General features: G+C 46.1%; 1 protein-coding gene and 1 pseudogene across 5 annotated transcripts in view; both read left to right on the top strand.

Moving 5' to 3' along the window:
• The first annotated feature begins 2,149 nt into the window (after positions 1 to 2,149).
• LOC111755389 (male-specific lethal 3 homolog) lies at positions 2,150 to 5,582 on the top strand (annotated as a pseudogene).
• A 2,383-nt stretch (positions 5,583 to 7,965) lies between these two features.
• The window catches only part of LOC100731634 (carcinoembryonic antigen-related cell adhesion molecule 5-like), a 77,387-nt gene continuing 72,623 nt past the window's right edge, over positions 7,966 to 12,729 (top strand). For 2 of the 5 annotated variants that reach the window (XM_063252819.1, XM_063252822.1), the window contains exons 1-2: positions 7,967 to 8,143; positions 9,168 to 9,524. In XM_063252819.1, coding sequence (XP_063108889.1) covers positions 8,080 to 8,143; positions 9,168 to 9,524 — 421 coding nt within the window. In that variant the 5' untranslated portion in view covers positions 7,967 to 8,079. Of the gene's footprint in view, positions 8,144 to 9,167; positions 9,525 to 12,729 lie in introns of all 5 variants that reach the window. The other 3 variants (XM_063252821.1, XM_063252823.1, XM_063252820.1) reach the window with 2 other exon arrangements.

Genomic DNA, 12,729 nt, shown 5'->3' on the forward strand with positions numbered 1-12,729 from the left:
AACCTGCTGGAAGGAACTGCTTGTCTTCCTCTGGGAAAGAAGGTGACTTAAAAGTGAGAGACTTCTTAGCCTCTTCATGAGGGGCGGAAACACCTCCCACACAGGTGACTAGTGAAGCAGAGGCAGCCACACAACTGTCGCTCTCAAGCATCTCCACAGATGGTCCTGTGGGGTCTCCAGCACCCTTCCACGTCTCCCTCCTTATGAGTTCCCGTGTTGTGCCCTCTTAATTATCCTGAACAGCTTTCATTTATTCCACTTTAACCTATTGTCTCATTTTGAACTCCTGGAAGCAGCTGAAATGTGTGTGATGTCTTTTCCTGCCTCATCCCCTGTTTCTCATTCCTTAAACCAGGGAAGCAGAAAAAAATAGGTCTGCATCCCTTGTTCAAACTCAGAGGTAGTTTCATGCTTTCACATCATCTAAGTCCACAGGTAACCTTCCTTTCTGGGGCTTCGCCCTGCAACCTAAATATTCCTCCTCACACCACAGCCAGGGCCAGGCCCTTCAGGTCTCCCTCCACCCTGCCCTGCCCTGGGCTTCACAGCCCTCCCTGCGGGGGGCTCCTTCATCTACTTCCTACTGCTTCCCTGAACTGCTGGCTGCCATGTCCAAATGCAGTCTACACAACTCCTGTAAACTGGCTCCCCTCGGCTCACTCCTTTCTCTGACTGACTCCCCCAAAGTCTCCCAGCCCTGCTCTGTGGTCCTCACATTCAACACAGCATCTCCCCAAACCACGTCGATTCTAAGGTCTCTCAGCTGTGTCATTCTCTCCATTCCTGTAACCTAACTGCACCAGGCTTTCAGAACTGTGGGAGGACTGGGCTTCTTTCCCCAGTCTTTCCACAGAAGTCTTCCTACATACCGCTGCCCCGTTACCTTCCTAACAGCTGGTTCACTCTCCTACTGAAGCATCGACCGGGGCCTCTGAATTCAAATCTTTTCTCTTCAATCTTTCCTACTTCCCTCGCTACCACTCCCTAGTATAATCCCTCCACTCTAGTTCCATCTGTCTCCTACAAATCCCTGCTTGGCCTAACATTTAATGTTGTTATAGACAGATCTAAAACAGTGGTGGCAAAACCATAGCACAGGAGTTGTTTTTCTTTTAAGCAAAAGATATTAACGCATTAGTTGATTTTTCCGAATTAAAAACATTCAGCTTTAACTGCAGTGCAATACATAACTGAAGTGATCTTGGGGTAGTGGGTGGACACTCATCTATAAGACATTTGCCACCACTGACCTAAAATGTCCCCAAAAAGCACAGGTGTTCAGTAAAGGGTAGGGCTTTTGGAAACGTGACTGGGATCATGAAGACTCTGACTTCATGTGGATCAGGGTATAAATAAGTTCAGAAGCTGAGTGGGTTCGCTAGGGGAGGTGTGAATTGGATACACCAGGTCAGTAGGAGCATGGCTTTGAACATTACATGTGATCCTGGCCCCTTCCTTTCTGTCTCCGTCATTCTCTCTCTTTCTGGCTGCCGGGGAAGGAGCAGTTCTTCCCTGCCACACCCCTCCATTTCTGCCTTTCTGCTTCCAACCAGCTGTTAGGAAATACTTAGGAAACTGTGGCCTGAAGCACAGGTGACATTGAGAAAAACAACATGTAGCTGGAAGAACATTCAGGGTGATGGTGTAAGATAAGTAATCTATCCTGCCAGTCACAGAGAGGTACTCAAGGAGAAATGGATGGCAAGTGGCTAAACTTGAAAAGACTGACAGTAGCTGTGTTGCAAGGTGGCGAATAACTAGTGCTCTCATATATTGCTGCTGGAAATAAAAGTGGGACAACCACGCTACAGAACAGGTTGGGAGGCCACTGTGCTCCCCCTGGCTTCAGTGGCCTGCTGTCGCCCTGGAGCATATTGCTCTACCTATTTTTAGTAAATGTAAACCCCCATTTTTAAAAAGTATGACAGTTTTCTTATAAAGTTAAAGATAGACGTCTATAATCTCACAATCCTACTCCTACATACCCAAGAGGAAAAAAAAATATCCACATGAGAAGAGTATAGCACCATTATTCATAAACAAAAAAATAGAAACATTCCAAATGTCCACTAGAAGTTGAATGAACTAATTTTGGTGTGGACACAGGATAGAACACTAACATGCTTGAAACGGCCAATAGCAGCTCAGAACTAGAATGCAAACAAAAATACAGAGAAAGATGGAAGAAAGAATAATAACTGTAGATATCCCTGAAGTTCTAAGGAGACAACCTGAAGATGATGGTTACAACACTAACAGGAGGAAGCGGTTAGTGAACTCCCATGCAGGCCTACATGCTAACTCCTTTGCAGTCCTGTGGGAAGCACTTTGCCATCAGTGCAGCCTTGTCAGCCAAGGAGAGGCCTCGGCTCCAGCACACAGAGGCGGGTGCCAATGTGAACACACATTATATTATGGCAGGAAACGATGTTGCCCTGAGTAAGGTGGTGGTGGGTGGGCTGAGGGTAACCTTGGATCACACTCTCCCATTGCTCTAGCTCAACCCATATGAACAGGCACCATATAAACAGGTGACTTCAATTAAGCCTTTTGTTTCAATTAAGCAAAGTGCCACAAACACTGATAGCATCCAGGAAGGGCTCTCTCTCAATCAACATTTGTTGACTCTGCCCACACTGCAGTTCACCAACTGTGATGAGCCTGCACCATCAAGAGGCGCAAAACCAAGCCAGAAGCACTGCAGTCCCTGAGGTGGTCCCCGTGTCATAGCACCCACTGGCACAGGCTGTCCTAGAGCAGCGCCTGGCCCCAGCCCATGTGCCGACAGCAGGACACACCAGCCAAAAAGCCCAGGCTGTGCAAGCATCTGGAAAAGAACATGCCTGTGAACAGCAGATCAGCTTCCTGCACGCCTATGACCCTTAATGGGGAAGGGAGGGCTGTGTTTTCTGGCTTTCAAGGGAGATTTGAAAAGGATGAGGCTTTCTCTGGGAGCTTGTGCCTGGCATTTGTACCCTCCAAGTGAGCAGCCACTTCCACCTCCTTACATTTATGCTGTACAACGTTTGCTGTGATTGTTTATAAAACTTCCAGAAATCCTGGGAAAGATGTCTGTTTCTGAGAATAATCCCAAGCACTTGGATCTCTTCCCCAGGTTCCTAGCAGAATATCATGCCTGCCTCTTCCCGGAGTCAGCCTATGTCACTGCTTGCAAGGGAGGCACTGCAACCCCAGGAACCCGAGGGTCACTGATTAAAGCCTGGTGGTTCTTCTGGAGGACTGCTGCTCTGCTGGTTATGTCTTCAGGATTCAAATCTCAGGCCTGCCCGGGGCCTCCAGCAGAGGTGGGCTCTGTGATTTTTGATTTGTCCACATATTGTAGTATTTCTGTTAAGAATTACTTTCTGGGCCCCCAAATGTTCTCTGACTTAACTCTTGCTATTGCACAGAACATTTGTGATGACAGGCAATGCATTTAGCATGAAATATCCACAAAATGGGCTATCCTGGTAGTCATTGCAATTCTTAAGAATCATATCATTTAGTTAGTTGTTAGCATAAAAGGATTTTTGAGACAGCATCTGGCCAGTTGAGGCTGGCCTTGACTGTAGCCTAGACTGGCTTCAAACACATGGCGACACTCCTGCCTCAGCCTCCCGAGTGCTGGGATTACACACATGCATCACCACACCTCACTAAACAAAACCCTTTTGTAGCCTGTTTTCACTCTTGTGGTGAGGATAAATGACTCTGTGCACTCTATTTTAGTTTGTACTTGCAAACCACCGGGAATCCTAAAGTCTTCTAGAAGCCATCGATTTCAGTGAAAGAAAATGAAATGTACAGCTGTGAAATGCTATTTTCAGTACTTAATGTAGGATTGCCTGTCTTGTTTGAGATTTTATAGCCATACTTTGTTGACTAACATTATGGTTCACTTGCTAGAAAATGTTATTTTTGGTGATCTAAGTAAAAAAGATATCTGTTTTGAAAAAAAGAGTAAACAAATGAAAAAAGAAGAAAAACCAATACATCATATTTTATCAAGATTAAAAATTTTTGTATTAAAGAATAAGGTCAAGAAACTGAAAAGTTGCCTATCGAATTTGGAAATCATAGATATGATAAGAGTTCCCTGTGCATAGTGTATAAAGACCTGATTAAACTCAGAGACAAAAGCCCTAATTTACAAATGAGGAGAGAATCTGAAGAGACATATTGCCAAAGTACATGCACAAATGGTCAACGAACACATGAAAAGATGCTCAATACAATGACTCGCTATGGGAATGCAAAAGGAAAACACTCTGAACCTACTATTGGCTACTGTAACTGTTTAACAAGAAGTTAAACAAGCAGCGTGAGGGAAACTGCACAGAAACTGGAAGCCTCACACATTCTTTAAGGGAACAGGAGAAGCAGCAGCCACTGTAGAAACAGAGCCCAGCTGTGAGGTCACTGGACAGCACGCCCAGCAGGTATGTGTTGGGAAAATGAAACAGGGATTCAAATAGTTTCCTGCATGGTAACACTGCCCACAGCAGCCTTCACCACAGGCAACTTGAGGAAACACCTTGAGTGTCCCGAATGGATGAAAACCTAAATAAATGTGGCGCATAAATGCACCTGAATGTTAGCCATGAAGAACAAAGTTCCGATGCCAGCTCCAACATGGGGAAACCCGAAAAGAAACAAGAACCACAATGGCACCTGTTTATATAGTTTAATTTAGAATATGACAATTCCCAGGGGCAAATCCAGTAGCTCAGAGGATACCATGGGCTGGATAGGAAGGGATGAGGAGTTACTCATTAATGGCTAGACTTCCAATTCGGGTATTCTGGGTATTGGAGCAATTGTTATAAAGCTAAATATAATTAGGGCATTTATTTATTTATATTCTTAAAGTGTTCAAGACAGCCCATCATTGTCATCTATCATTTGCAGTGATTTTCTAAAGTCTCTGCAAGGCTCGGTGGCATAACCTGTATTCTCAGCCCTGTAGAAGGCCAGGGCAGGAAGACTTCAACTTTGAACTGAGCCTAAGAAACATGAGGTAACGATATCTCAAAATTGAGAATGGGCTGAGGATGTAACTCAGTGCAAAAGCTCTGGGTTCAATCCCCAGGACTACGCAATAAAAATATTTAAGAAAAATATACAAAAATACATACAAGGTGGCAAGCTAAGGTAGTGCACCCCATCATCCCCCCACTTGGGAGGTTAAGGCACAAGGTTCACTACAGGTTCCAGGCCAGCATGCACTGCATAGACAAATGCTGTCTCAAAAGGACAAAAAAAAAAAGCAAAAACCATATATCCTCTTCAAATACTCAACTACTCATACGTGCTTGAAATATAGACCCTTCAGGTGAAGGATTTAGAGGCAGGGAAGGACTGAGGTAGTAGGAGATCAGGAGACTGCGGGCAATGCCATCTGTGGGGTAAGGTTTCAGAGACGCCTTCAATCTCCATGTGGATGGACTAAACTATAGGTTGGGCCTGCCTGTGTCCTCCCTGGGTGGCCTCTCCCCACTGCCTCTCTGACTCTATTGTGGTCACTCCGCCCCCTTACCCTATAGGTCATTGCAGAAGTGTGCAGGCTGCATGAACACCCCTGACTAGCCAGGGTCCTCAGACACACAGGAAGGAGCAGATGGGACATGGGAGGTTCCAGGCAGGGTTTCTGGGGCAAGAAATGGAAATCAGGCTGCATCTCCACCTCCTGAGTGCAAGCCACGCTCACATTCAGGGAAGTTCTTTCCTGAATGTGGACCATGTGCTACAGAGTTGCCCCAGAGGCCATGAGGAGACCTGCCACAGCAACTGCCACATCACTCCTGATTCTTCCACATGACTGGAAACCCCGTGCCTAGGAGAATCTGCAAAAGGAGCAGAGTGGAGGAGTCCACAGCAGCCCTGCCAATGCCCACAGACACAGGTCCTAGTAAGACAGACTTTGAAGAAGGAAACTCACAGTCACTGTCCCCAGTGGTCACATGGAGACTTCTGAGCATGGCAATCCAGCCACTATGCCAGGAGCTTTCCCTTCCACAGTGATGTGCACTCTGGCATCGGTCCTGTGTCACCAGTCCATGCCACCACCTCCTTCAATTCCTCCCTGGTTCCCTGGCAACTGCCCCAGAGGCTTCACCCTGGAGCCTTTCTGAGGATTGGGACTGGGCAGCTGCTTTTGTCTATTTAAGATCAGGGTCCCAGGAGCTTAGGGCACAGCACTGAGCCCTCTAGTGGACACATCCCATCCAGGGGCACAAAGAGACCAGGGAGGGGAGAGGTGAAGCTGAGCTTGGACAAAGGGCAGGTGCAGAGAATGCAAGTGAAATGAGGCAGAGGGGCTGAGGTCAGCGGGAAAAATAGGAAGAAGAGAGGGGAGGGGACGATCTAGGTAGGCAGGGGAAGGTGCAGTGCAGGGTTCAGTTTCCACGGACACTTGAGACTGCTCATCTTTGTGGGGTTACCTGCATCTTGTGGAGTGTTTGGCAACAACAGGAGGCTCTGCCCAGTAAGTACCAAAAGCACTTCCTCCCTCATGTGTGACAATCACAGCTGTCTCCAGACACTGCCAAATGCCCCTGGAAGGCAAAACCCAGCCTGGCTCAGACTCACTGATACCCTGAAGCCTGATGGGTCGCGGGGCCATTACCTGACACCAGGAGTTCCAGACCAGGTGCATAGAGTGACTGCAGTATTTTAGGAATCAATTGATTTTACTATGGATTTCAGCAACAGTGTGACTCAGAGGAGCCTATGACTCTTGTACAGAAAAACAAAATTAGTTATTCACCTTTTCCTCTTTAAGAATTTCCTGCAATACTACAGTAATAAAATGACATGGCACTCTCATAATGATTCACAAATGGAACCAGATTGATTGTATAGAATACACCCTGACAATGTTGCTCACATGATCTCTGACAAGTGTATCAAAAGAGCTTATCAGGGGGAAAAGAGTCTTTTAATATTCAGTGAGAGCCAGTTGGAATCTGGTCAGCCTCCCTGCTGCAGCCCCTGACAAGGGCTACAAGTCCCCTCATGACCACCAGGGGGCGGCATCAGCACACTCAGGAAAGCAGTTCCTGGAAAGTGAACTCTGCTTACGCTCTGGGAGCAGATACAGGCTGACTGCCATTCTTGGCACCAAGGACACTTCTGAGGTCTCACTCACATGTCTGATTTGTCCCAAACACTCCTTTCTGTAACTCTGAGGACCCATTTATGTCAAGAGTCTCAGCATGGCCCCTCATTCCTGGCAGCGCCCTTGGAGTCAGAGAAGGTGTGACTACAGGTGACTCAACAGGGCAGAGGATAAAGGGGTAGCAATTCACTCAGGGAGGATATGGGTCACACCTCTGCAAGACATAGAGAGGGGGCGCTGTCCCAGAAATCTGCCACTGAGGCCCATGTTGCCCACAACCACTTACCTCCACACCAGACTCCTTCATTTCTAGGACCTGAAGATCATTTCCATCCCTGTCCACCCAGAACTTCAGCTCCTCCTGAAACATCTCATCAAAGACCAACTGTGGGGACCAGAGATACAGGGCAAGTCCCCCTCACCACTCCTCACTCAGTTGCCCCCTCTCAATCCCCTAGAGCCATCTTAGTCACTTGTCTCCTGAGAATACATTGTACATTTCCAGAGTGCACAAACACCCAGGGAAGGACTCAGTGCCCAGATGATTTCTGTGTGTCAAAGGGAAACACAGTTCTGGATTAGGAAACCCCAGGAACTCCCTAGGGTGGCAACATCCTCAAGGCCAAGATAGTGCAGAGGTCAGTGAGGGCTTCAGCCAGTTCTTGTCTTAGGTGACAGTCCCCAGTAGTGTTGGACTCAAAGTCATGTCTGTGGTAGTGAAATTAAATATAGAAAAAGAAGAACACACAGGCAAGGCAGGACCCAGAGGGCAGGAGAGAGCCAAGTTCCCAGGTAGACTCCACCCCACATCACATGACCCTGGGGTGGGCCCTGGCCCTGGCTAAAGGCTCAGTCAGAGGAGACAGCCAGCAGAGCTGACCCTCCTGAGCAGCCTGCTTGGGAGCCTGTGTTGAGCCAAAGCTCTTCTCCCCAGACGGAGGACAGAGCAGACAGCAGAGACCATGGAGCCCCGCACAGCCACTTCCCACAGAGGATTTGTTTCCTGGCAAGGGTTCCTACTTACAGGTAAGAGGGGACAGTCCCTGGGAGGCTATACCAGAGAGTGGACAGCTCAACACTGACTGATCCGGTGAGAAGCCAGGAGTCTGAGATGACAGAGGTTTCTGTTTGGAGCAGGAGGGGAGAGAACACAAAAGAGGATCAGAAGGCTGAGGAACAGGAAACTCACAGTGCATGGGTATTGAAAAAGGAGGAGGAAAAGCCCTATTTTCCTCTGTTATAAGTTAATTGTCATTAGCCACGACATTTCTTTTTTTCCAGTAGACAGGGTCCCGCTGTGCAGTTCAGGCTGGTTTGAACTGTCTGTGTAGCCCAAGATGGACTTGAACTCACAGCGATCCCTGCCTCAGCCTCCCAAGTGCTAGGATTACGGACATCTGCCACAAAACCTGTCAGGCCACTATATTTTGAAAATTGTTGTCAACAACAAAGTCAAGGTGACTCCAAAGAAAATCACACTTGGGGTATGAAGGTTGTCCTCGTCCATCCCAACCAGTAACTGCTAACAAACCCCTGGGCACACAGGGCTCTCAGAGCCATCGCTCATTCATCCACAGTATCTGAGGCTGTGCCAGACCCTGGGCTCCAGCAGAATCAGACAGCTCCCTGTGCTCATCCAGCTCTTGTCCTAGAGGGAGGAAAACTGATCGGCAAGGACATCTAGAAGGGGAAGTCAGGTGTTGACAAGAACCACAGAGGGAAGAAAGCAGGAAACAGCAAGAAACTGAAGAACCAGGTCTCTATGTGAGGGGTCAGGCTGCCCTGAATGTGAGCAGGGTCTGAGGGCAGCGATCTGTGAGCCATGCAGACCCCTGGGGGAGAGTGCTCCAAACAGGGGGAATGACAAGTTCAGGGGCAGGGAAGGAGTCAAGTCCCACTGCTGGCCTCATCAGCCTAGTAAGAGACACACACATGCCTGCAACAATCACACTGTTGTGAAAGCAGTGAGAACATCTCAGGACTCAGAGCTCCGTCTTTCCATCCTATGTAGTTTCTAGTACTGATGAATTTCTCTGTCTCTCTCTTCCAGCGTCAATTTTGACCTTGTGGAGCCCACCCACCACTGCCCAAATGACTATTGAATCGGTGCCTTTTGATGCTGTTGAAGGGGCAGATGTTCTTCTACTTGTCCACAATTTGCCAAAGTACATTTCAACCTATAAGTGGTACAAAGGGGAAACGACTGCAACCAAAAGTATGATTATACAATATTCGACAATCATGAAGAGACATACTACAGGGGATGCACACAGCAATCGAGAGACGATATACCCCAATGGATCCCTGCTGATCAAGAATGTCACCCGAGAGGACACAGGATTCTACACCTTCAGCATAAATCGAGTTTTGAAACCTAAAACTGCATCTGGACAGTTCCATGTACACAGTGAGTTATCCTCAATGACTGTGGGTGTGGGATGGGTGAATTCCACTTCTTACACACACAGGATTGTCAGTCCCAGGCAGTGCACCCACCCTGCCTCATTGCATCCCCATCTTGGGCTTTGAGCCCATGGTGCAGGATGCATACAGTGAAGATGACCTTTGATAAACTGGCATCCTTTACCTGAATCTCCCCATAAAGGTAAAAGAGCTCAGTGCAGTCGCTTGACCCAGGAAGATCCTCTTGATCCAGCTCCCAAGTCACTTGCTATTTAACATGACTCTGAGAGCCACTCTCAGAAACTCTTGCATTCCCTGCTTCAGACCTCTCTCTCTCTTGAACTCCTCACTCAAAGTGGTCCTGGGGCGCTTGTGTTCAGGGTTAGTTTGAGCCACTGTTTAGGGATGATGGGGAGCCGTAATTCACTGGCTGTCTCAATCTCATACTTTCCGAGGGCTGGTCACTAGAGCAGCCAGGGCACAACCCCAAGAGACACATCTCAGTAAGGGCATCAGGCCAGTTGGCTCTCCTGACATGTGGCATAGGTAGCACAGATGGACAGGGGCTTTAGGCCACAGCTAAGGTAACTGAATCATGAGAACCCACAGGAGGCTCAGTGTGCCCAAGGGGAAGAACAGAGGAGAATGAGACTCCTGCAAATTCCCTGTTCACTGGGAACTGTTCCAATTTATTCTGTGTGGAGGCAAGTAATACATGCGGCTCATTTTGGCAAATACTCTATGGCTGTGTCATATAACTGAGAGTATTTCAGATTAATTTACCGACAACATGACAAACCAGATACCATTTATTGTGTACTCTGTAACAAGGAGATGAAGGCACAACAAAATACAGTTGCTACACCAGGTCAGACACACCATGGATAGCAGCCAGAGGCATTACCCACCTGTCTCTAAACACAGCTGTGTCTTCTCCACACTGGAAGAGATCACTCATTAGACTCATGTTCTGTCACTCACCATGCTACCCCTGGGGAGAATCTCCCCACATTATGGCCTCAGGCTGGCCCCTGGCCTAATGCCAGGCTTGATATTAACTCCACTTGTGTGTGATTTCTGTACACAAACATCCTCAGGCCAGGTGTAGGATCTTCTGTAAGTTTAAGCTCAGTGGCAGACGCCATCATGACCCATCTCAAGCACAGCCTTGCAAAACAAAGCCTCAGAGGAAACACTTGAGGCTGAGGAGTCTAGGTCTCCAGCTAGAGGGTCTCAGCACACGCAAGACCCAAGGCAAACCAGGTGGCTGGCAGTGAGACCAGGAGGGACGCTTGTGGTATATCCATGACAACATCATCACCATCAACCCTGTCACGATTGAGGATGCAGGGGAGTATCAGTGTGAGGTCTCCAACCCTGTCAGTTCCAACAGGAGCAACACCCTCAAGCTGAATGTTTACTGTGAGTGGCTTCTCCTCTCCTACCTCTTCTGGGGAGAATTTCTCTCCCAGTAATTTGCAAGATCGATACAAGTCACAGGGAATGTATCAATTGAGATACAAATGTAGTAAACAGACTTGCAAAGTGGTCAAGAGCTTTGTGTCTGACTACACAGTCACCCCCAGTCTTCACAGGGAGTTTGTTCCAGGAGCCCCACTGACACCAGTACCTGTGAATACTCTAATGCCTTATGTTAAAGTGGGCCAGCATTTGCATGGGACTGTGAGAATTCTCCCATATATATTTTGTTTGTTTGCTTATGTGTTTGTAAGACTAGGGGTTAAACTGAGAACTTTCAGACTGAGCTACCTCCCTGCCGATTTTTATTTCTTTCTTTGTTGTTATTGTTGTTTTTTTGTTTGTTTGTTTTTTGTACTGGGGAACAAACTCACAACCTCATGCTTGCCAGGCAGGCATGGTGCTGCTGAGAAGTGCCCCTAGCCTATTTCTTTTTCTTTTTCATTTTTATTTTGAGACAGTCTTAAAAGTTTCCAAGACTGTGCTCAAGCTTGTGATTCTCCTGCCTCAGCCCCCCAGAGTGCCACATCTACAGACATGAGCCACCACACTAAGTTCTCCATATACTTTATTTTTTAAATTTTATTTTAAAGAGGGTAAAACTAAACATAACAAAGCACAACCAAGCCATCAGAAGAAAACAATGTAAATGACAGAGATTCAAAAGCAAGACAACAAGAGCTCATCACTGGCTACCATAATGTCTCTTGTTTCCTTCTGAATAATTGTCCATATCTTCATACGCAATGAATTCATACAAAACAAAGTAGTATTAAACTGATCAGAACAGAGTGAAGCCTTCAAAACCAGATAATAGGGAAATCAACAATGGCTGTCATAATGTGTCTTGTTCTCTTCAAAATAGCTGTTTATACCTTCATGTATGTTGAAATTAAACAATACAAAACAGACTAAAACCACTCTGAAGAAAGAATAATGCCATTACAGGATTTCACAGCATGATGATATGGATAACATAATGTCTCTTTTTCTTCAAGTAACTGTTCATTTCATAATGTATTAAATAATCATTTCTCATAAACTTCTTAGGAGAAGATCTACATATATAAGTCTCTACATGTATTCCCATCCTTCCTGTATTAATGAGGAAAACAAAACTGAACAAAACATAAACAATTAGCAGAAAAATATGAAACAAAAGTGGCAAATCAATAACAGTAGCAAAAAGCCAAAAACACTGACCATATCAGCCTTCAAAACACGGTGGTAGGAGCATAACTAGGGCTGTTACTTTACATGATCATCAAGAGTTTCTCAGATTACCACACACTAACATGAATAAGTGTCCCAATCCTACGAATGTTACCTGTTTTGATCCAAAAACTTATACAATTTGTAGCACAATCATCTTAGCTATCCTAAGTATGTTTTATATACTTAAGGCATTTTTTTCTTTTCCTTTCCTTTTTCATTTTCCTTTTTTTCTCTGAGATATTATTTTTCTCCTTTGAGAATATTCATACCCTTTCACTGTATTTATTGAGGTCTTTGTAACGTTATATACTCTTACCATTTCTTACACTAGAGGAACTACATATGAGTTTGATTTATTTTGCTTATGAGTATGACATCAAGTTGCATCAATTTATTTATAAATATCTCAAGGGGATCATTCTTTACAGCTGAGTGGTAATCCATTGTAGAAAAGTATCACATCTTTTTTATCCATTCCTCAGTTGACGGGCATTTAGGTTGTTTCCAAGATCTGG

The sequence above is a fragment of the Cavia porcellus genome, unplaced genomic scaffold, assembly GCF_034190915.1.
Source record: "Cavia porcellus strain 051 isolate PalLab524CR breed Dunkin Hartley unplaced genomic scaffold, mCavPor4.1 scaffold_7, whole genome shotgun sequence".
Lineage (NCBI taxonomy): Eukaryota > Metazoa > Chordata > Mammalia > Rodentia > Caviidae > Cavia > Cavia porcellus.